General features: G+C 48.9%; 1 protein-coding gene across 5 annotated transcripts; it reads right to left on the reverse strand.

The window, feature by feature from the left end:
• Positions 1-2,574: 2,574 nt before the first annotated feature.
• IL17B (interleukin 17B) lies at positions 2,575-22,104 on the reverse strand. Of its 5 annotated transcripts, none has more exons than XM_053566748.1 (3): positions 22,000-22,104; positions 4,952-5,241; positions 2,575-2,907 (listed from the first exon to the last, which is right to left on the reverse strand). In XM_053566748.1, exons 2-3 carry the CDS (start codon positions 5,104-5,106, stop codon positions 2,676-2,678), a joined length of 387 nt encoding a protein of 128 aa, XP_053422723.1. In that variant the 5' UTR covers positions 5,107-5,241; positions 22,000-22,104; the 3' UTR covers positions 2,575-2,675. The 5 variants fall into 5 exon arrangements, with proteins under 5 accessions (XP_053422723.1, XP_053422724.1, XP_053422725.1 ...); XM_053566749.1 differs by lacking the exon at positions 22,000-22,104 and adding an exon at positions 17,880-17,965; XM_053566750.1 differs by lacking the exon at positions 22,000-22,104 and adding an exon at positions 9,295-9,398.
• Between the last annotated feature and the right edge of the window lie 1,316 nt (positions 22,105-23,420).

A 23,420-nucleotide genomic window follows, 5' to 3' on the forward strand; every position in this document is an offset into this window, starting at 1 on the left:
CATCTGGGTCTTTGGCTCCACATCCAAGTATGACAGCAGAAGAGTTAGGCACATCTTTCAGAAACTTCCTTTACCTGGGCAGGCAGGCCCAAACAGCTCAGAAACAAAGCTGGCCGAAATGCCCACGCCGCCTGCTTCTCTAAGCCCAAACCTAACAGTCGGATCTCATCTCCCTTCCTTGCAGGCAGACAGAAAAGGATAGGGATTCCAGAAAGGAGTATAAGAACCAGGAGAAGCCATTGCCCCAGGGCCCATCCCAACCTTTTTAGGCCTGGAAGCTCCCAAGTGCCTAGAGCCCCCTGGAAGAAAGGAGAGCCCTATAATCTGCTAAATGAAACAGAAAAGGGGCCACGCTTGTCCTCAGTAGTCCTGGATGTGGTACAGTGGATATTAATCCTATAGCAGGTGATCCAAACAAAATTTCAGCACTCTGGGGGCAAGGGACAGCTATGGAAGATAGACTAGGGGGTGGAATAAGGAATTTCTTGCTCTGGCCCACTTATGAAGGAGCATTAAAGGGAGGTAGTAGACTTTGGGCTTCCCCAGGGCCCTCTATGCTTTCATTCACCAAGCACAGTACCTCTATTCCATGTAGGGCCCTGTACTGGGTGCTGGAGATGCCACAGTGAACAAGACAGATGTGGCCCTTGTGTCATGGAGTGGGAATCTCGCCATGGTGGGAAACATGAAACACAGAACTAAAGGAGTGTCCAGGGTGCCATGGAGACCCAGATGAACTCCTTGCTGCTGCTTCTAAAGCAGGGGCCTGGAAGGGCCACTGGGACATCAGTGTCCAGGCTCAGGAGGTCAGACTTCTAAGTCAAAAAACAGTAAAGCTGAAGATAACCCTGGAGCTCCCTAAATCCTATCTGCTGGTTTTACATATGAGGAAACTAAAGCCCAGAAAGAGGAAAAGGCATCATCCATATAAAAGTAACTGGCCTTTACTGTGTTTCTGATGCCCCAGTGAAAGTAGGACGGCCCTTTCTCACCATGACAGGGGCATCCCCCACCCAACCCAATATTGGAGAACCTTCTTGTAATTCAATTCTTCTCACACCCTGACCCCACAAAAAAAAAGCCTTGGATTCTGTGGGCCTTTCATGTGGGGACTAAAGTCTTCAGACCTAGAAGGCAGGCTGTGGAGGTCTCAGAAAGGAGCCCCTGAGGCTGCTGTGGGGATCTGCATGGGCTGGCACAGGAAGTCGATTTTCCATTTATCTGAAACCAGGCCAAAGCTTCCTGAGGTAATTTTAACCAGTATCCACTCTAAAAAGGTAAGTTACTTACCATCCCAGACAGACAGATACCTAACCATTCGCCTTTCATGAATTAGACCCTTAAAACATTCAGTGCTAAAGCCCTTCAAACACTAAAGTTAGAGAAGCCAATAAAGTATTTCTATGCTGGGCTGTTGGCCCTTTTATTGAAATTGACTCTAAAGTGCTAACTATTCTTACCCTCAGAAAATAGCCTGAGCTCCTCAGCTGTCCTCCAGGAGAGAAAGTATTTTTAGACCCTACAACAGCTGATTTGGGATGGTGCAGGAGTTAGAGGGGCCGGGGGCAGGATTGAATTGCCAGGGGTTCATAGGGAATGTCAGGAGTTAGTATTTGGGGGCCAGGAGTCAGCATGGGCTTCAGAACAAGTTAGTCCACACTGCCTTTTTTGATTATCACAGTATCTTGATATAAGCCAATAATAGTTCTCAAACTGTGGTCCCCAGACCAGCAACATTGGCATCACCTGGGAACAATTATATCAGAAATGCAAAAAGAAAAAACCACTGCCTGAAAATGCAAAGTATCAGTCCCCACCTGAATCAGAACCTATAGGTGTAGGGCCACAGTCTGTGCTTTCACAAGCCCTCTGAGTGATGCTGATGCTTGCTAAAATTCAGGAATCATGGACATCAACCAACTGTCTATCTAAGCAGATCCCATTGTGGACTGGATCAAAGAATGATCTACACTGATGCTTCTCGACTCTTGAGTGTTCAAACCCAGTGATCCTCAGCACAGAAAAAAATACACACTCATGTGAAAAATTAAGGGGCTTGCTGACCTAAGTTAAAAATACCTGCTCTTTGGCAACTGGAGGCCTTTTGGGGGGCCTAAGTCTGATCTGCAGAGAATCTCAGAACTGAGAGATCATCTGTTCCAACCAGGGGTCTGCTCCACAGTATCCTTCAGAGGCTCAGCTTTCGCCTGACACTTGCAAAGATGGGGAACTCCCACTTCAAGAAAGCATGTTTCCAACAACCTTGACTTAATTGGGTAGAGTTAGCTCCTGTTAACTCCTATAGTGGTTTACCAAACAAGCTACAATAACATGGTTCAAATATAGGCTGATAAACCCAAACTAAAGGAAATATGTATGTTGCTGTCCTAAATGGTAGAAATGAATATAGTTGTTTTTTGTTTGTTTTTTTTTTAATAGGCTATCTCAGTGTTGGAGAACTCTGAGAGATAGGAAATCTTCCTTTACATTGATCTGAAATCTACATCCCAGGGACCTCCTACCTAACCCTCCTCTGGTTTTGGTTTTGGAGCCACAAGAAGCAAACCCAAAGTCTTGCTTTCCAAAGACAGAGTTTATTTTTCATAGGTCTTGCTAGACACAGGGATGCAGGGAGTGTGGTCTCCAGCTACCGGCTGACTTCCAGGCTGGGTGGCTCAGAAGATGCAGGTGCAGCCCACTGCAATGGTTTCCATGACCAGCCGCTGGCGACAGGGCCCCGGGCGTGGCGGGGAAGGGCAGAGGCGGCGGCGCACAGGCACCTGGCTGAACACGGGCACACTCACCATGCTGCGGTCCTCCTGCATGGTGAAGGGGTTCACGCAGCCCAGACACAGGCACCGCGCCTCAGGCAGGTCCACGGGGATGCGGCTGGGATCATGGTTAATGCTGCAGGGAACAGGAGAGAAGTGGAAGGTGGAAGGTGGAAGGTGGTTAGGAAAAGGCCAATAGATAGCCCCTCCTCACACCCCTGCCTTTCTTAACAGGGTTTTGATGCCCTAGCAAAACTCTGCCAGTGGAGGAAGGGTAGTAATCCCCTCTGTGTTCCAGATCAGGAAACAAGATCAGTAGCAAGCATGTGCCCAAGGTTATCCAGGTTCAAGGTCACCAGTCACTCTATTTCCTTCTTTCATACAATAAGATGCCCCTCCCAGTACTAGCTTGTGTTGAAGGGAATCACAGAGAAGCCCACAGCCCCCTCAACTCTCCCCTCTTATTTATATTTTGGGGAAATGTAATCTATAGAAATAAAGTACGAGCATATCGATGCCTAATTTCCACTTGGAAGAGAAGTCAGGAGGCCTGTTCTGACCTCATCTCTACTCACTAAAGTACATTTTACAGGCTCACCATGTAAGTGGTTGTACCCTAGACTTTAGGTGTTCACTAATGCGCAAAGCAGACACGTTCTCATGGAGCCTCGTGTACAGGGACCTGCTCTTTCATTCTCTGTCCCTTCGTGTCCTGCTAAGTGTAGGAAGAGGAAGTGGGTGACCTGTGGGCATGCGGCATCACCATCACCTCATTATAACTGGGAGCTTGTTAGAAGTGCAGAATCAGAACCTGAATTTTTGTAAGATAACATGGGCACAATAAAGTAAGCGGGTAAAGCCCAGCTCTGGAGACTCGTTACTGACCCTGCCAAGGCCATATTCCAGAGCTGCACCATCCAATACAGTAGCCACTAGCTGCATATATCATTTAAATTTAAATTAATTGGAATTATTTCCTCAGTCACATTAGCCACATTTTCAAGTACTCAATAGCCACATGAGGCCAGGAGCTACTACACTGGACTTTACATCATCACAGAAAGTTCCAGTCAACAGTGCCATTCTAGAGACTCGGGGTCTAAGCTGTGTGGCTGAAAAATCTCTGGCCTGGGTTTGTGAGTTTGAGGGTCAGCCCATTTCTTCATCATTCATTCAATACATATGCGTTTGTCCCCTTCTGTGTGCCAGGCACTGAGCCAGGATGTGGAGCTATAACCAAGGTAGGACACAGCTGCTGTCAACCCAGGGCTGCAGGTCTGGATTCCCAGATCAATGCTTGCTGTGCCTCCTAGGCATGTGCAGACACACGAAAGGCCACTCTCTGGCCTCCCCTGGAGATTTCAGTCCGTGAGCCATGGGAATCCTCAGGGGATTCTGATGCAGGCCCTGAGAAGGTCCTGGTCTAGTATAAGAGACAAACATGAGCACAGCCAGGGAAATGCTACAACTGAGAAGAGTGGAGGTGGAGAAAGCGACATCTGGGGAAGGCCTCACAGGCACTTCAGCTGGGACTTGAAGAATAGTAAGAGCTGCACCCTGCATGAGTATCTCACTGAACAACAGCCCAAGAAGTAGGTACTACTGTCACCCCTGTTTACAGTGAGGAAACAGAACCTCGCAAAGGCTAATCAACTTGCCAAAAGCCACACAGCTTGTGGGCGGCCCCTGTGGCTCAAGGAGTAGGGCGCCGGTCCCATATGCCGGAGGTGGCGGGTTCAAACCTAGCCCCGGCCAAAAAAAAAAAAAAAAGAAGATTAAAAGGGCGGCACCTGTGGCTCAGTCAGTAAGGCACCGGCCCCATATATGGAGGGTGGTGGGTTCAAACCCAGCCCCGGCTGAACTGCAACAAAAAAATAGCCGGGCGTTGTGGCGGGCGCCTGTAGTCCCAGCTACTCAGGAGGCTGAGGCAAGAGAATCGCTTAAGCCCAGGAGTTGGAGGTTGCTGTGAGCTGTGTGAGGCCACGGCACTCTACCGAGGGCCATAAAGTGAGACTCTTGTCTCTACAAAAAAAAAAAAAAAAAAAAAGCCACACAGCTTGTAAGAGGCAGAGGCAGGATCCAAACCCAGACACCCAGGTGACTGAAGCCAAGGTCTTAACAGTTACATAGACTGGGACATAGGAAAAGACATAGTCAGCCATTGCTGCAGTCCAGCCTACCTGTAGCCCCAGGGGGACAGGCTTCTCTTGTTGGACAGCCACAGCTGCAAGTTGACCTCACACTTCCTCTTGGCCAGCTCAGAGCTGTTTCTCAGCTGGGCCACCATCTCCTCAAGGTTCCTCTCATACTCCTCCATTCGGGCATAGGGTTTCATCCTCGACACCAGGTCCAGCGGCACCTGGTGCGGCCCAGGGGCCAGGGTCCCAGCCCGTCCTTGCCCCTTCCTCTTGCCTTTGGGGGTCCTGGGCTGGGTCAGCCCCAGGAAAATGGAGATGGTAAGAAGGAGCAGCTGGGGAAGAAAGCCACAGGTCACAGTGGGAGAGCCAAGACTCGGGGCCCCAAATCCTTTCCCATGACATTAAGCATCTCACAGGCTCAGGTCTGACCTCTCTCTTGCTCTGTCCAGCTGAGCTCTGCCCCCTCAAATTGCTCCCTGCTTCCTCTTGCACCTGTGCTCCAGCCACTGGCCTTCTCTCTGCCTCTTACTCTCACTGTGCTCCTTCCTGCCACAGGGACTTTGCACAGGCCTCTTCCTGAGGAGTTGTACCTCTTCTTTTTTCCCTCCTAAGTACCTTGCCACCCCTCAAGTATTGGCTCTATTGTTACTTCCTTAAGTTGGACTTCCTTGGACTTGCATAACACACATGTCGCTGGCATGACAGCAATCTTACTGTATGTACATATGACTCTTTTATATGTCTGTCCCCCACCGATGCCATGAGAGGATGTGTCAGTTTCCACACACTGTCTTATCCCCTCTGTCTGTGTTGTGCCAGGCTTTAAAGCCCTTAGGCATTCAATGAACACTTGCCAAGTGAATGAACGGCTATCCCCACCCCTGCCCTTCTGTAGCTTACAGTCTGGGGAGGAAAACAAACACCTAAGCCTCGCTAGTGACAAGTGCAACGATGGGCCCATGCAGGGTATAGCTGGAGAACAGCAGGACCTCCTGCTTAGCCTGAGCTGGGGCTGGAAGCTCCCCAGGAAGCTTCTTTGCAGACATGTCACGTGAGGCTCAAAGGATGAGAGGGTGGCAGGCATGGACAGAGGGAGTCTAAAAGTCTTACAGGTGAGGGAAACAGTGAGAAAGGAGGTTTGAGTTGGTTTGGAGTGGGTGGGGGGAAGAGGGCATGAAATGAATGTGGGGAGTTGGGAAGCTCACAGACTGAGGACTCCCTGCCCATAACACCCACACACCTTCCTCCCCTGAGCTTCCCCTCCTCCAGTCCCAACCCTCTGCCTGCCCCACCACTCAGCATTGTGCATTTCTTCAACTTCTCCTCCCAAACAAAGCATCAGGAAAACCTTGGGCTCACACACAAGAGGACTTGGGTCCTGCAGAACCCAGACTCCTCAGGAAGCTGAGGGGAGGAGGCACAAAGCCTGCAGAAGTGCCAGGGCTGGACAGAGGAACCTCTCAGGCAGTGAATTTCAACTGGTGTGCCACGAGAGGATCTTAGTTATACTGTGAAAATTTTTAAAGAAAAAATTTTAAATTAAATTATTTTTGGAAGATGTTCAAAGCATAGTATATATTCTTTTTTTACTCTTTTTTTATCAACATAATTAAGTGTACACGAAAGTTTAACTATAGGTTCAAGTGAAGTGTGTCGTGAGATAAAAAAAAAAAAGGTTGAAAAACACTGCCCTAAGGTTTATCTCCTCACTAAATCCAGGCAGGCTCTGTACTAGCCCCATTCCTGTCCCATGTGGCTCACCCCACAATCCCATGGCCTGTGCCTGCTTTATCCTGGCTACTCAGGAAGTCTTGACACTGGGAAACAAGTCTCAGCATAGCCCCTCCTGGCAGAGCCATTTCTTGGCACAAAATCTGCAACAGAGATTCAAGTCACTAAATTCTTCCATTTTGGTCCTAGACTCTGGGGCAGAAAAATGTCTCCCTGACAATAGGCTCTCTCATCTGAGCTTCTCACCACAAAGCATTGTTAAACTCTGACTCTCGTCTCAGAGATACCCAGAATAGAGTCAAAGTACGCTTCCCTCGTGTTCCAGATGGGAAACAGAGAAACAGAAGGACTTGCCCAAGGTCACACAGTCCAGGTCTCTTTGGAAAAACCCCCACCAGGATCCCCCCAGTTGCCTCGGGCCTGAAAGGGCTTCAGTGTGCTGGGGCTGAGCCCAGTTCAGGAGCCTAAGCTACTGGGCATGTCTGCAGTCTCTGAGACCAGTCTCTGTTTCTAGTCCTGGGGGAGAGGACAGAGGGAGAACTCACCTCCGCAGATTCCAAGCCAAACAGAGGCAGTCATTAATCAATAGGAAAGAAATACTGAAATACTCAGACTCTAAACGGGGTGGGGGAGGGGTGGGAAGCGCCACGTACCAGGTTGTGTGGCCAGTCCATCCCGCCCAGCCTCGAGGTCAGCCTGCAGCTGCCGCCCGCCTGGAACCCCAGATGCTGCCACCGCCGCCGCTGAGAGAATGGCAGCAACAGGATGGAGCTAAGCAATTATAGCTCGACTGGGAGCTGCTGGGGGAGTGGGTGGGTGGGCTCGTCATCAACTGGGAGCCTTGGGCCCCCAGCTGGCTGAGTCCAGTGTAGTGGCAGGCGCTGAGGGACATGGGGGCAGGCCAGGAGCTGGGCTTCAGTGCCCAGGGGCTGTTGACCAAGGGACAATGCCCTGTGTGTCTGGCGGGGCTCTGGCCAGTGGCACCTCCGCCTGTGGCCTGCGGCCGGCCACCCGGCCAGCACCCACAGAGCTAGCTAAGACAATCAGCTTCGTTTGCTTTGGGGATGGCAAGGGGGTGAGGGTGGAGGAGGGATGGGCCACTGGTTGGTCAGAAGAGCAAATGTCTGGGTGTGTGCTGGCCAGCCGTGAGACACAGACCCTATCTTCCAGGGAAACAGCCCCAGACACTCCAGCCTCTGCCAGCCTCAGGTGAGTGCAATAGCCTAAGGAGACCAAAGTCCCACCCCTCTAGTTCACAGACAGGGAAATTGAGACCCAAGTGAGTCCCACACCATGCAGTGATGTAGAGACGACAGATCTGGGGTTCTTGCCTGATCTCCATCCAGGGCTCTATCCACCTCCCAGATACTGTTTTTCTCAGGATACTTTCTGCACAATTCCACCCTGCTGCAAATGTGTGTCTCAATCTGTGTGCCTCACACAGGCCAACTTGCAGATCCATGAGGACCTGGTGGCTGAATGCTTTGGCCTTTCTCCCAGAGCGGTCTCTGTGCCTAGGGCCTGCCCCTGTGTGCAGCTTTTTACCTTCCTTCTCTCTCAGCCTCAGTCCCTTCCCTGTAAGATGGGATTTGTGCCTAGGAATAGACGGTGGCCTGGCCCAGTCCCCTCTGAATCCTTTCTGGGCTCCCAACTCCCACATCTCTAGAATGGGAATAACCATGGCATCCACCCCCAAGGCTATAAGGAGTAAAGGAAATAACCATATTAAATAGCCACCACAGTGTCTGGCCCGTAGTAAGCGTTCCATAAACACTTAGCTGTTGATTATTAAACTTACTATAAAACAATTTTATAATTAATATTATACACATTAGCTGTTCGAATTAGCATTAGAGCTAGCACGGTTCTCACTACCCTGCTGACCCTCCTTTCTACCCACTCAGGCCCACCATCCTGGCTGCTGAGAGAGCTCTAGGCTTTTAAGACTCAGGCCACGACTTCATGAGGTCAGGTCACCCCAGGATCCGTGGGCCCTGGAATCACATGCTAAACTGACTGGCTCCTCCGGCCAATGTCTCTCACCTGGAGTGAACAGTCCAGCCAAAGGGAGCGAATCCAGCCAGGGAGGCAGGCCTGGGGGGACGGGTGTGAGGACAGGGGAGGGACACCATGAGCAGACAGACGTCCAGAACTCCCCTGTCTTGCTTAGGGCCATTCTTGGCCATTTAGAGGAATCAGCCGAGGGGAAGAACGCAGAGCAAGAGGCGCTCCTGAATGTCACAAGATTAATCTGTCCAGGGCAGGTTTCCACACATAACTGAGAAGCTGGCTGGGGCTCGGGTGCATCAAGAGATACCACCATATTTGGTCAAATACTAGACAGGGCTCTATTCTATCATTGGAAACTCCAGAGGGAGGGGGACTCTGAAAATACCTCATCAGGCAACAAGGGCCCCGGCCCCATCCCCAGGCCATCCCAGTCCCTCTGCCAGGCATGGGGGCAGCCGGGGTGTATTCTATGCTAGCTGTCTACTATACCTCTGCTGCTGCTCACAGCAGAGTCAACAGACATGGAACTGGGGTGACCCCTCCCATGAACTTGGAAAGGTGGGGGAATTAATTGATAGATCGGTACTAGGGGATGGGGGATTCTTCTGCTTCTCCAGACCCTGAAACCACCACTTTCTCCTTACCTGCTGGCAATACACACCCCTCACTTCTGCCCCCCAAAGCCGGAACCTCTCAGCCTCCCTACATCCTAGCCGAAATGCTTGTTAATTTACACTCCAGGGTCCCAGCCCTGGAACTCTGAAGCAGCAAGCCCAGGAATCTGCAACTTGTCAGGAACCCAGTCTGGAAGCTACATTCATCACCTGGCCCCCTCCTCCCACTCATTTTATTAAAAGGAGACTAAGACCTAGGAGGGAGGGGCCTTACCCAACCTCATACAGCATGTTTGTGCCAGAGCTAGAAGCAGAACTCAGTCTCCCAGTTCTTATTCATTGTTCTTCCCCCAAACAGCTCTAGCACAGACTGGGCCTGGCTACAAGTCTGGCAGGGGCCGAGGAGCCAGAGTCCTTGTGGGGGGGTCCCAGATCTCTCACAAAGAGGGAGGGGAGCTGTGGGGAGTCAGGCACAGACCCAGTGACTGTCAATGGGTTTCCCATTTCTGGACCATCTCAGGCCAGGAAGGAGGACCTTTCCTCCAGCCTCAGCTTCTAGAAACCCTTCAAGGATTAACTACCCTTAGAGATGTCCTGATTGTGAACCCAGGCAGGCTGCATGACCCCAGAGGTCACTGCCAGGCTAGAGACAGAGGCTTCAGAAGCTCCCAACCCACAGATGAGGCTGGAGTCCTTGGGCCTTTACACATGGGAGGTGGTGGGAGGCATAAATGAAGGACTGGGCAGGCGGAAGGGCTAGAGGGCTAGGGGGTGGTGAGCCCTTGGTGCAGACCCCGCCAGAAGAAGTGTTACACTGGCCACCAGGTGGCGCCACCAGAAAGTCAGATAGCCCCCAAGAACACACCAACCCTGATGGAACTTCTGGGCCAGGCCCCCTTGTCCCTGAGATGAGCCCTGGAGCTGAAAATGAAAGGTCAGGCCAGTGGTAGAGGCCCTGCACCTGCCTTACCAGGCAACCCTATTGTTGATGAGCACCAGCAACCAGGCTGCCTTCCGCATCAGGCCAGGAGTAGGGGTGGGAGATTCTGTCTGCTGAGGGATCCCTTTCACTTTGAACACCTACTGTGTGCTAGGCCCCAGGCATTTGGCTCTCAGACACTGTAATTCTCAGAAAATAACAATTAGTAATAATGATAGATGCCACTTAATAGCCTTTTACTGACTGCCTGGCACTGTGCTAGATTATGTGCCCTGCTCCCTTAAATCCTCACAACAACCTATGGTGAGCTCTTAGTTTTATCCTGAATTTATAGACCGGAAACTAAGGCTCAGAGCACTCAGTCACTTGCCCAAAGTCACAGAGGATTCAAAGCAAGTTCATCTGACTCCTGCACGTGCTGTTCCTTTAGCGGGGTAAGGAGAGGGACAGTGCAGCCAGGAGAGGAGGGAAAAGTTTCAGCTGGTCAACTAGTCATCAAAGAGAGTCTAGGATGGCCTCAGTGTCACCTTACCATTCTCGAAAAACCTGGACCCTGCAAGTTCAGGAGCTTGCTAAGCCCCAAAGCCCAAACTAAAGTCCTCAGGAGGATCTAGGAGCTCCCAGGCTGTGGCTGGGGCACCCGGCAGAGTGCCTGGCACATGGTAAGCAATCTCTAAATACCTGACACATTGAATCAAGCCAACTGTCATACGGGGTGGTGACATGCAATGGAGAGTGGGAGCCCTGAAGGGCAGGTGCAGCCAAGAGGCATGTTGGCAGACGAGCTCGATCCTGCCTCTTCACAGCTGTGTGGCCTTGGGAAAGTTACTTGACTTTTCTGAGCCTTAGTTTCTTCTGTGCAGGGAAGATAATAACAACTTGGCTGTCCACGGTTAAGGATGGAATGAGATAGTGTATGTTAAGGCACTTAGCACAGTGACTGGCAATGGTAAGTGCTCAATTAATGGTAAGCAGCAATTGTCATTCCCATTGTTAAAACGAATTTTGAGTTAGGCCTTCAAGGTTGACTCTGGAGTGTTCCTAGGTAGGAAGAGCATTGTGAAGTAGGAACAAGGCTAGAACTAGCAGAAGAATGCAGAGACCCTTATTCCCCGTGGGCACACACTAGCCTAGAGCCTCACAGAAGCCAGGAGGACCTGAGAGATTTGGTCTAAAAACTTGTCCAAGTGGACCCTGTAATGTCAGGGACAGCAGAAGGAGGCTCCAGGCACTATTGGCCAGAGTGCACAGCCCCCACAAGAGGTCCTGGCTCCCCTGCTGTGCAACCCTCCCCTCCTTCCCTGGGTAAGAGTCCTTCTCCCAGGCCCATATTTGCACAAATGCCTGCCTTGCTGCTCACTCTCGAGCCCCAGCCAAGAGGGGCTATTTTAAGCTCCCTAGACGGGAACATTGTTGGTGGGAACAGCCCCAGCCAGCAAGCTCTCAGTTCTCAAAAAAGGGAAAGGCCTAGACGAATGCACGGCCCCTGGGATGTTCAGAGAGGACACCCATCAGCAAAGACCCTCTGCCCAGGCCAGGCACAAATGCCTTCTCCCCACAGGAGAAAGTCAAGGACACTCGAATTAGAGTAGGATTCCAATTCGCTAGTGATTGGGTAGCCTAGGCATTCTGCCCAGCATCCACCCTTGAAAACACCAAGTTTGTGTTTCTGGGTTGCAGACCAACTCCACCCTGCACCTAGTCTCTTGTTAACACTCACCACCCATGTGCCATCAGTGGTAGGGGTATTTCATGTAGCCCCGACTTGTGTGAGAACCCTTTCTAAAGTATCTTTGCTGGGTGCCTCTAGCCTACGGATATCATTACTCTCTGAAGATGCACATTCCACTTTTTTTTTTTTTTTTTGTAGAGACAGTCTCCCTGTACCGCCCTCGGGTAGAGTGCCCTGGCGTCACACGGCTCACAGCAACCTCTAACTCTTGGGCTTACGCAATTCTCTTGCCTCAGCCTCCCGAGCAGCTGGGACTACAGGCGCCCGCCACAACGCCCAGCTATTTTTTGGTTGCAGTTTGGCCGGGGCTGGGCTTGAACCCACCACCCTCGGCATATGGGGCCAGCGCCCTACTCACTGAGCCACAGGCGCCGCCCCCACATTCCACTTTTTTAAGTTCTAGTTGTTGAAAATAATAATTTTTAATTACAAGTTTTCTTTTATACTATACAGAAATCCCCCTCCTGCAGACTTCAGGCAACGGTGGCTGGACATTTGCTCTTCACCTTATTATTAATATTTGGCCATGTCTACCTTCCCTAACTTTGATGAGCCTCAGTTTCCTCATAGGGTTGTTAAAATGTATTAAACATAAAAATTATTATTGGTCTGGCACATAATAGAATTTAATATTTGGCCAGTTTGGGCTGGGTTTTTTGTTTTGTATTTTTGTAATTTGGTTTGATTTGGTGTGGGCCCGTGTTTATGGTGTTTTTATCTGGTATGTGTGCTATTTTTGTTTTTTGATTAGGAACAACCAGTCTAGACTAATATTTAAAGCACAGACTTTGAACCAGAGTGACCTGAACCCCAGCCCTGTCAGGCAGCAGCTGGGTCACCTTGGGTGAGTGACCTAACCTCCTTGAGCTTAAATCATTGAGAAGGAGGTGAGGGATTTAGCAAGATAACGCATGAAAGTGCTTGGTGCAGGATAGGTGGGCAATGAATGGCCCTGCTGTTATTTTATTGTATACATTGTTCTTAGCTCTGCCCAATCATGCAGTGCAGAACATTTCTAGTCAGCTCAATTCTAGCATTTTCTAAGTGTCAGAGAGTCCTAGGAATACAATGGACTGCCCTGGAAACAGTGAGCGCTCCATCAACCCAAGTGTTTCAACAGAGGTCAGAACACTAAATGGGAGATTCCAGAAGAGGAAGTGTTTTTTAAGCTCTAAAAGTTTCTTTCCAGCCTTGAGACTTCTGAATCTTTATCTACAGCTTCAGGGCCCCATGTGGGGCTGTCCTACCTGCCTTGACTAGCCCAGACCTAGGGCAGGAAGGAGCCCAAGGGAGCTCACCCTGAACATGGAGTAAACATGCCTGTCCTCAGGACAGAGGAGGCGCCAGGCCCCTGCCCCCAGAAGCGTCCTCTCCTCAGTCCCAGGGGATGTTTATATTCTGGTCAGAGTTTACAGGACGTCTGGATTTACAAGATCCAGAATTCTGACTTTTCCCCCTAAAGCTGTCAGGCCCTCCTCTAGCTGGGTGGCTCTGTGTCTATTTTGGTGGGAGGCCCCACCCTTCAGCAGAAGCAGGGAAAGGGTATAGCGTGAGAAATGTTTTCCTCAGACCCCGAGCCTGAACCCCAGTGGAGAAAGAAGCCTGAGCTGTGGAGGTGTGAGAAGCAAAGGCTGGGCCTCTCCCTGCTGTTTACTGGAGAGGAGTCCTGGGAGTGAGCTAGTGGCAGGGGCAGAAGGGACTTCTTTTGGAGCTTGGGTTCAAAGGTCCGCTCCCCTGAGCGTTAAGCTAAAAACTGATGGTACTTATCCAAGCCTGCCTTGCATATAGGGGTCTGTTATGGCCCAGAGAAATCTGCTTTTAGTGTGGTTGTTATGGTGTATCTAGCTGCATGAGTGTGAATTTGTGGACAGCGTCTTGTATGTGTGTGTTTTGTTCTGTTATTGTTTTAAAGAGCTGCTCACAAACCATGACATGGCTTACTTACAGATGTGCCTCTCAGTGCCTGGCTGCAGGAGCCTGGGGCAGCCATGACCAGAGAAGGACTTGCTGAGGGATAGCCTGAGAGCTACCAACAACCCACCACTTGGTGGGCAAGCAGCAACCCTGAGACACATCACATCACCTTTCAGCAAGAATTCTTGATGACCACAGCAAAGGCCTCTCTCTTTCTCCTCCTGATGCCCAGAAGACTCACAGGCTCTTAGGGCTACAGGGAGTCAGTGTCAACCCTGGCCTCCCTGAAGAAGTTTATCTCTGCGGCCTGGACCTATTAGGAGATGATGTTGGGAAGCTTCCCCAGGTGGTAGAAGGAATATCTTATTTAGGTTGCTCTGTAAATTTCTGTGAGCTGCAAACTTCAAGGTATTAGTCTATGGGCCATGAAGAGCCTTTGAGAGTTCTTGACGTAGGCTCATTCATTTCATTTAACAAATATATGCTGAGCACCTACTATGTGCCAAGCACTGTTTTAGGCACTGGGGATATAGCAGTGAACTACTAAAACAGTTCCCAAGGTCCTAATGGAGGTTGGTGGATATAACAATATTGATACTTTAGGACCAGCCTGCAGCTCCGGGTCTCTTGCTGGGCCCTTCTTTTCTCAGTCCTACGCACTCCTGCATCCATGAGAACAGCTGGATCTTCTGGGAAGTCCATGACCTCAGTCCTCACAGGGCATGTGGAGGAAGGTACAATGTCCCCAGAATGTGAAATCTTGCCAAATTTCCATTGGAAGGTCAGTTCTCATAAATATTGTGAGGAAAGAGGAAGAAATGGCTAGTGTGGAATCTGACCATTTGCAAAGTCTAGTTCCCAGGAAAGAAGCCTCAGAAATTGCTCTAACATTAGAAAGCAGCCTCTAGGTTTCTGTCTCTAGAAGACAGAAGTGGTCCAGCCTGAGGACTCAGGCAGATGCTAGTGATGATTGTCTGGCAGTAAAGTTAACATCCCTTGAATGTGTGGAGGGCTCTACAATTTGAAAAACAGTTTTGCATCTAATGACAGCATTTACTCCTTGTATTAACCCACGTGAACATAAAAATTTTACAAAAGAGGAAATTGAGTCTGAGGGCAGGAAAATAACCTGCCCCTGGTCATATAGTAAGGAGAAAAAGGGACAGACCTTGGGATGCCTGGGCCCCTGAGGTCACTTTGGGACACCAGCTACCCTGCCCTTTGCCCTAGCTTAGGGAAAGTTAATGAGCCCAGATACTGGCAGTGGTTAGAAGTGGGCACCTTGTCATTAGGAGCACTGAAGGCCGTCCAAATTATTTCTGCCATGGTCAGCTGTGCTCTATGGACAAGTCTACTTTGGAGGAAAATGTGTCTGGTGAGAGGGATCTGTGCCAGAGGGACAAGTTTTCTGAGTCAGCTCTGGAAGGAACTGAGGGGTCAGGCTGACCCTGATCCCCCTCTCCCCAGTAGTGTGTTTTTTGAAAAAACTAGAATTATTTGATGTTTCCATCTGGCTATGATGCAGCTATGTTCATAAATTCTTGTCTTCCATACTGGGATTCCCTTGTAGTCTTTCTCATCATCTCAACCAGAGCTAGCTCTGACCCTGGAATTCCAGAATCACTTATAAACCTTCCCAATTTTTAAACCATTTCTTCAACACAGCTCAACACAACTGTAAGGGTCCTTTTGCTGGCTAGTCAATGATATTCCTGTTAAATGCTTCTCAATCTCTTATTAGTCTCCTTCTATCTGTTGACTGTAAATTGGCGCATTGAAAATATACATTTCGGGGTGGCGCCTGTGGCTCAAAGGAGTAGGGTACCGGCCCCATATACCGGAGGTGGTGGGTTCAAACCCAGCCCCAGCCAAAGATTGCAAAAAAAAAAAGAAAGAAAGAAAATATACATGTGGCTGCTCCCTCTGCCCACTGGTAAACAGGATCTGCCAGGGTAGCCAAGGCATGCTGCAAAAACAAGCAACCCCCGAATCTAGGAGGCTTAGCTCAGTAAAGGTGTCCTTATCATGCGCCTTATTAGCACCTGGCATGCTCTGATCATCAAAATCAGTCAGAGACAACGATGGAAGCTACATCAGAACACTTGCTTCCAGAAGCAGCACACAAGGTCAGAGGTTTGTAGACAGGAGATCTACAGTGGTCAAAAATAGATTCTGGAGTGTCTACTCCAACCACAGAGTTCCTTTGGGGAAATTCTTTCATCTCTTTTATATTTCAACTTCTTGTGAAGATAATAAGAAAGAATCTACCTCGCAGATTTACTGCAAGGTTAACTGAAAGGGTGAATGTAAGCCCTTAACACAGAGTTTTGTGCATAAAATGAACTCAATAAATGTCAGCTATTCTGATGTTAGCATAATATTATGTTAACAGTGGCTACTATCTCCAGACTGTGCAACCCTGATTCTCTTCCCTGTTCCTCATGTTAACCAGTTTAAATTTCTTCCAAGAGTTAGAGTTGTCTCTTCTTTTTTTCACTAGTGATTTTTAGATTATGTTTTGTGCATTTTATCTCATCGGCCAAACCTGAGACAGAAAAAGGTTTATCTACGTGTCTTGCCAACCCTTAAAGTAGATTTATCCAGTTCAGCTCTCATTACCATGTGCTTTTGAGGAGTCCAAAGAAAGAAGATAAAATTTGGAAAAGAGTCCTTGCTTGAGATAAAACTCAATGGAAGAGAGACAAAGAAATCAAATGGTAGAGTATCAGACTTGGAAGAGACCTTTAGGACAAGATCCATTATCTCCTCCCTTTTACAGATGGGCAAACAGAACCAGAGAAGGAAACAGGAACGATGCCACAGAGCAATTAAAGGTCAGAGTTGGGAGAAGAACCCATTTTTTATTTCTTTTGAGAAAAAGTCTCGCTCTGTCACCTAGGGTAGAATGCTATGTTGTCATCATAACTCATTGGGCTGAAGTGACACTCTTGCCTCAGCCTCCCAAGCAGCTGGGACTACAGGCACCCACCATCACTCCCAGCTAGCTTTTCTATTTTTAGTACAAATATGTCTCACTTTTGCTCAGGCTGTTCTAGAACTCCTGACCTCAAGGGATCCTCCTGCCAGAGCCTCCCAGAGTGCTGGGATTATAAGCGTCAGCCACCGCTCCTGGCCTTAGAACCCACTTTTTAAAATCCCATTCTTGGGGCTTTCCATGCAACACATATGGGGACCACATTCTTCAGCACTAGGAGAGAGGAGGAGGGATCACCTTGGATTTATGATTTGTCCTCATTTTGCAGAGCCATTCTCTAGCAGAGTTATAAAGTTAAGAGCCTTATAAACATTACCTTATTAAGGCTTCTTGGAAAGCCAAGGTCACAGCTCCTCTGGGTCATGGGACATGAGTCGAGCATCCAGTGAACAAACACAGGGTAATGTTACATTTTTCACTTCGTTAATGAAACCTGGCTTCTAATTATAGGATTTGTTTAACAGTTTGTGAAGTCTTGGAGTCAGCCTGCAGTCCTGAAGGCTGGCTGAGGAGTAGCAGGCAGGGAGACCTGGCAGGGAGGGGGCTCCACCACCAAGGGAAGACAGACAAGCAGAATCAACCTAAGCCAAAGCCCAGAGGGGGATATTAAAGTAATTTTCCCTAATCCCACTAACCGAGTTGCTCCCAGTTGGAAATCATCTCTAGTAAATTCCCTCTGTTGCCATAACCCTTTCATACATAGGTGGTAAATATGAATTTGTTCTACGGCAAGCAGGTGAAATAATTATCCGATTACTCTTGTTGTCCATTTCAAATTGAATACCCCTGCAATACCAGTCATTTTAGCAAGCCCCCTTCCCAGCCCTGGGGGAAAGTGAACCAGGGGACTCCCTTCCTCTCCTGTCCATCGTGAGTTCATCATCTAAGGAGACAAGGGGTGGGGGCTGGGCTGGGAGCTAGGGTGAGGGAGAATGGGATCATTATGAAGACCGCCTGCCCTCATGCAGCTGAGTTGGGGTACAGGGACCTTGCCAGGCCTCTCCCACAGAAAGATGGCTTGAGATTCAGCCCACCTATCATGTGGTCACATCCGCCTCCTCATTCCAGGGCTCCATTGCAAGCTCAGCCCAGTTTCCTGAAGGGGTTGAGTTGTGAGTCTCCCAAATCTCACAGCACCTCCATTCCTGAGTTAGCACATGCACTGATGCACACACACACACACACACACACACACACACGACCCGGCTCTGTACATTCTTAAAGTTACGTCAGTGGTTTCCAAAGTAGGGTGTTAGCTGGGTGTGGTGGCTCATGCCTGTAATCCTAGCACTCTGGAAGGCCAAGGCGGGCTGAATGCTGGAGCTCAGGAGCTTCAGACCAGTCTGAGCAAAAGTGAGACCTTGTTTCTACTAAAGATAGAAAAACTGAGGCAGGGTGGCGCCTGTGGCTCAATGGAGTAGGATGCTGGCCCCATATGCCAGAAGTGGCAGGTTCAAAATCAGCCCCGGCCAAAAAAAACAAAGAAAGAAAAACTGAGGCAGAAGGATCCCTTTGAGCCCAGGAGTTCAAGGTCGCCGTGGGCTATGATGATACCATGGCACTCTATCCAGGGCAACAGAGTCAGATGCCATCTAAACAAAAACAACAACAACAAAGTAGGGTGTCATTTGAGGCTTAGGAAGAATATTGCAGACTTCTGTTTTTTTTTTTTTTTTTTTTTTTTGTAGAGACAGAGTCTCACTGTACCGCCCTCGGGTAGAGTGCCGTGGCGTCACACGGCTCACAGCAACCTCTAACTCCTGGGCTTCCGCGATTCTCTTGCCTCAGCCTCCCTAGTAGCTGGGACTACAGGCGCCCGCCACAACGCCCGGCTATTTTTTTTTTGTTGTTGTTGCAGTTTGACCGGGGCTGGGTTTGAACCCGCCACCCTCGGCATGTGGGGCCGGCGCCCTACTCGCTGAGCCACAGGCGCCGCCCTGCAGACTTCTGTTTTTACATCTATCTTTTCTTTTTTTTTTTTTTTGTAGAGACAGAGTCTCACTTTATTGCCCTTGGTAGAGTGCCGTGGCATCACACGGCTCACAGCAACCTCCAACTCCTGGGCTTCAGCGATTCTCCTGCCTCAGCCTCCCGAGTAGCTGGGACTACAGGCGCCCGCCACAACGCCCAGCTATTTTTTGGTTGCAGTTCAGCCGGGGTCGGGTTTGAACCCGCCACCCTCGGTATATGGGGCCGGCGCCTTACCGACTGAGCCACAGGCGCTGCCCTACATCTATCTTTTCTAATTTCTTTTTTTATTGTGTTAAAGGAAATTATTAGTATAACACCACTTTGTAGAACTTAAAAATAAAGATTTATTTTTAAAAATAACTTAGGCCAGACGCAGTGGCTCATACCTATAATCCTAGCCAAGGTGGGTGGATTGCCTGAGTTCACGGGTTCTAGATCAGCCTGAGCCAGATGAAACCTTGTTTCTAAAAATATAGCCAGGCCTTGTGGCGGGCACCTGTAGTTCCAGCTACTCAGGAGACTGAGGCAAGAGAATCAATTGAGCCCAAGAGTTTGAGGTTACTGTGAGCTGATGCCACGGCATTCTACTGAGGGCAACAAAATGAGACTCCATCTCAAAAAAAAAAAAAAAAAACGTAAAATAAAAAATTGTTTAGGCTCAGCACCTGTGGATCAAGCGGCTAATGCGCCAGCCACATACACCTGAGCCGGCAGGTTCGAATCCAGCCCAGGCCTGCCAACAACAATGACGGCTGCAACAATGATGGCTGCAACCAAAAAATGATGGCCCGGGCATTGTGGCGGGCGCCTTTAGTCCCAGCTACTTGGGAGGCAGAGGTAAGAGAATCACTTGAGCCCAGGAGCTGGAGGTTGCTGTGAGCTGTGATGCCACAGCACTCTACCCAGGGTGACAGCTTGAGGCTTTGTCTCAAAAAAAATAATAATAAATAAAAATAAAAAATGATTTAACTGATTACGATTTACTGTATGAATTACTGTTTACTGTTAGGAGTTTATAATCAAAAAGGTTTTAAGACTCCTGGCCCAGCATTCTGACCTCAAAACCCCTTGACTCTGGTTGGGGTCCTGGCAGGACCGAGAAGAACAGGGAAAGGGTCACTCAGTCTTGGGGAGACTGCGGACCTCAACCATGGGGTATCACCAAGTGACCACACACTCCATGTCCAAAGTCTCTGTCCTTGAATAACCAGCTAACATGGCTTCAGCTCCCAACCCACACATTCAGAGAGAGCAGGAAATTCTTGGCGATTTCCTAAGTTCTGGGAGTCTTAAGTTTCTCCTGAATTAGTCCTCAGCACAGCCTGCTTTGCCCCAGTGCTGACTCCTAACTGAGGCTCCTGTCTCCATGGCTGCCACCCACTCACCCCCTGCCCCAACCTGGGCACCTCTCCCTCATCTCTCAGTCCCATTCCTGGGAATGCAAGGGTGGAAGGGTGGCAGGCCGGTCACTGAGCTCCCAGTGGAGAAAGATGACTTGCCCAAAGTCACAGAGGATGCAAAGCAAGTTTGGCTCCTGCATGTGGGTGTGCTCCACTTCACCACTGGCCATCAGCTCTGCAAGCCTGAAGGTCATGGTCAGGACCCCAGGAACTTCTCATTGGCCTTATCTCCCCTCAGGTACCAGGCCTTTCCCTCTAAAGACCGTCCTCCTTTCTCCCCATGGTCTGCCCTCTTCCCCAGGTTCTCTTCCCCTACCCTCTCTCCCAGGCCACCTGGAAAAACTCAAGACCCCTCTTACACAGGCCTCTCATCCATTACGGGAGGGGGTGTGGGGGGAGACATTGGTTATAGCCTCTAGGGTATAGGGAGCAGGGAACTGAAGCAATACCTGTCAGAATCACCAGTGCATAAGGACTTTGATCCCACAACTGCACTTCTAGGTCTCTACCTGACAGACGCACCCCCGTGTGAAAATGACATGGGCACCAGGACAGGCTTTGCAGCATTGTTTGTAATAGCAAAGGGCTGGAAACTCCCAAAGTACTCATCCATGCAGGACTGGTTATGTGAATTATGGCATATCTGAGAACACTACCTGGCCATTCAGAGGAGGCAGCCCTCTAGATGATGATATGCTCCCGTATCTGAGCTCTGTTAGTAAGTAAATGAAGTGAGGTGCATAAGAATGAAGGGGACACTCCTGGGTACACACAAAAATACAGGGCCATGCTGGTGAATTTGCTTACATTTACACAGATTTTCTGGAAGTCTATACAAAAAAGAAAATAAGCCTGGGCACAGTGGCTCGCGCTTGTATTCCTAGTACTCTGGGAGGCCGAGGGGAGTGAACTGCTTGAGCTCAGGAATTCAAGACCAGCCTGAGCAACAGCTAAAACCCCATCTCTACTAAAACTAGAAAAACTAGTTGGGCGTTGTGGCAGGTGCCTGAAAATGAGGCAGGAGGATCACTTGAGCCTAAGAGTTTGAGGTTGCTGTGAGCTATGATGCCACAGTCTCTATCCAGGGCCACAGAGTAAGACTCTGTCTCAGAAAAGAACCAAAAACAATTAAAAGCAATTTTCTCTGGGGAAGAGAAGTAGTAAGGGGGTGGATTTGGGAGGGAACTGCCTCTTTACTACACACCATTTGTACCTTTGTGCTGATGAAAGTGTACAGATACTATCTATTCAAATAATAAATACTATTTTTAAATGAAAACACAAATACCTATTACTGTATAATGTGGATCATTTCACTCTCTCTCTCTCTCCTTCTGGAGGCTGGGCCTAAGAGGCCTCACCTTCATGAGTCAACAAGGTCACCTAGAAGTTAATCATATCTTTCCCCTTGGAGACTGAAGAAGTCACAGGCTGTGTGTATGTGTGTGAAAGAGAGAGAGAGAGAAATAAAGAGATTGTTTTCCCCTTTCTCTCCTCAGTAGCAAGTTACTTAACCCCTTTATTGAACAAATGGAAAAACTGAGGCCCAATCATTCACCCCGTGTCACCCAGTAAGTCATCCTCTGAATGGCTCTGAATCTGGTGTCTGAACTTTTACTCATGCTGTTCCTCCTTCAAATGCCCTTCCCTGCCACCTTCACTCTTTTTGTCTTAATATACTACTTCCAAGAGGCTTCCTAGGTCTCCCAGGAAGAAATGAGCTCTCAGTATGCCTCTGCATCCCTGTGGCACTGTACAAATTAATAACCAGCTCTCCACCTACCTGCCCTCCTCAGCAGAGGATGGAAGCTCCGTGAGAGCAAGGACTTGGTCTTCTTCATCTCCGGAGCCCCACGCCTAGTTGTATAAAACCCAGAATAGGAGTTTAATGTTTAATGCCTGAATAAATAAACAAATGAATGTATTAACACATTAATTCTTCTATCTTCTGAAACTCTCTTGTGTTTCACTGAGACCTCTCCTATCACCCAACATTGTCTTTTTTTTTTTTTTTTGAGATAGAGTCTCAAACTGTCACCCTAGGTAGAGTGCCATGGCGTCACAGCTCACAGCAACCTCAAACTCTTGGGCTGAAGCAATTCTCTTGCCTCAGCCTCCCAAGTAGCTGGGACTACAGGCGCCTGCCACAACACCTGGCTATTTTTTGGTTGTAGTTGTCATTGTTGTTTGGCAGGCCTGGGCTGGATTCGAACCTGCCAGCTCCTGTGTACATGGCTGGGGCCCTAGCCACTGAGCTACAGTCACCAAGCCAACATTGTCTTTCTTATGATTATTTCTGCGCATATCTGCAGTAGTTATCTGTCTCCTTTCCTCCCTTCTGCCCTCCCTCCATTTTTTCTCCTTTCCTTCTTTCTTTCCATCCTTCCTTCCCGCAGAATGCATTCTCAGAGAGAGACAGGTTCCAAGAACATTGTTTGGTTCCTGGATCCAGCCATGCCTAAAGCTGAACCACCCATGGACTTTTCAGTCACATGAGACAATGAATTCCCCTGTGAGTTTACATTCCTTTCCCAAAAAACAGTGTTGGTGGATACAGTGGATTGGGAGCTGATCATATTCCCAAAAGATACAATCCTGAAAATATAATTCTGGAAAAAATATTTTAAAATACTTCAGAGATATTTATTTACATGTTTAAAAGGAGACTTATTTGAGAAATATAAAAACAGAATACTTCAGAAATCCACTTTGCATGCACTCACATACTAACCACCAATTTGTCAGAAATAATATGATTATTGAACGGCAGCACCTTTGTGTCTTCTTAACCTCCCATGCACATAATTCTTTTCTTTTCTTTTTTTTTTTTTGAGACAGAGTCTCACTTTGTCACCCTTGGTGGAGTGCCATGGCGTCACAGCTCACAGCAACCTCAAACTCTTGGGCTCCAGTGATTCTTTTGATTCTCTTGCCTCAGCCTCTCAAATAGCTGGGACCACAGGTGGCCGCCACAACACCCGGCTATTTTTAGAGACAGGGTCTCCGGCTCTGGCTTAGGCCGGTCTTGACTCCTGAGCTCAGGCAATCCACCCGCCTCAGCCTCCCAGAGTGCTAGGATTACAGGCGTGAGCCACCATGCCCAGCCTGGCAAGTATTTTTGGTTCAGAGGTCTCTGAACTTATCAACTTCTTTTTATTCTCTGACAAAGGGCATTTTTTTGAAGGCAAGCATGGTGCTGTGTGA

The sequence above is a fragment of the Nycticebus coucang genome, chromosome 17 (genome assembly GCF_027406575.1).
Source record: "Nycticebus coucang isolate mNycCou1 chromosome 17, mNycCou1.pri, whole genome shotgun sequence".
In the NCBI taxonomy this organism is placed as follows: domain Eukaryota; kingdom Metazoa; phylum Chordata; class Mammalia; order Primates; family Lorisidae; genus Nycticebus; species Nycticebus coucang.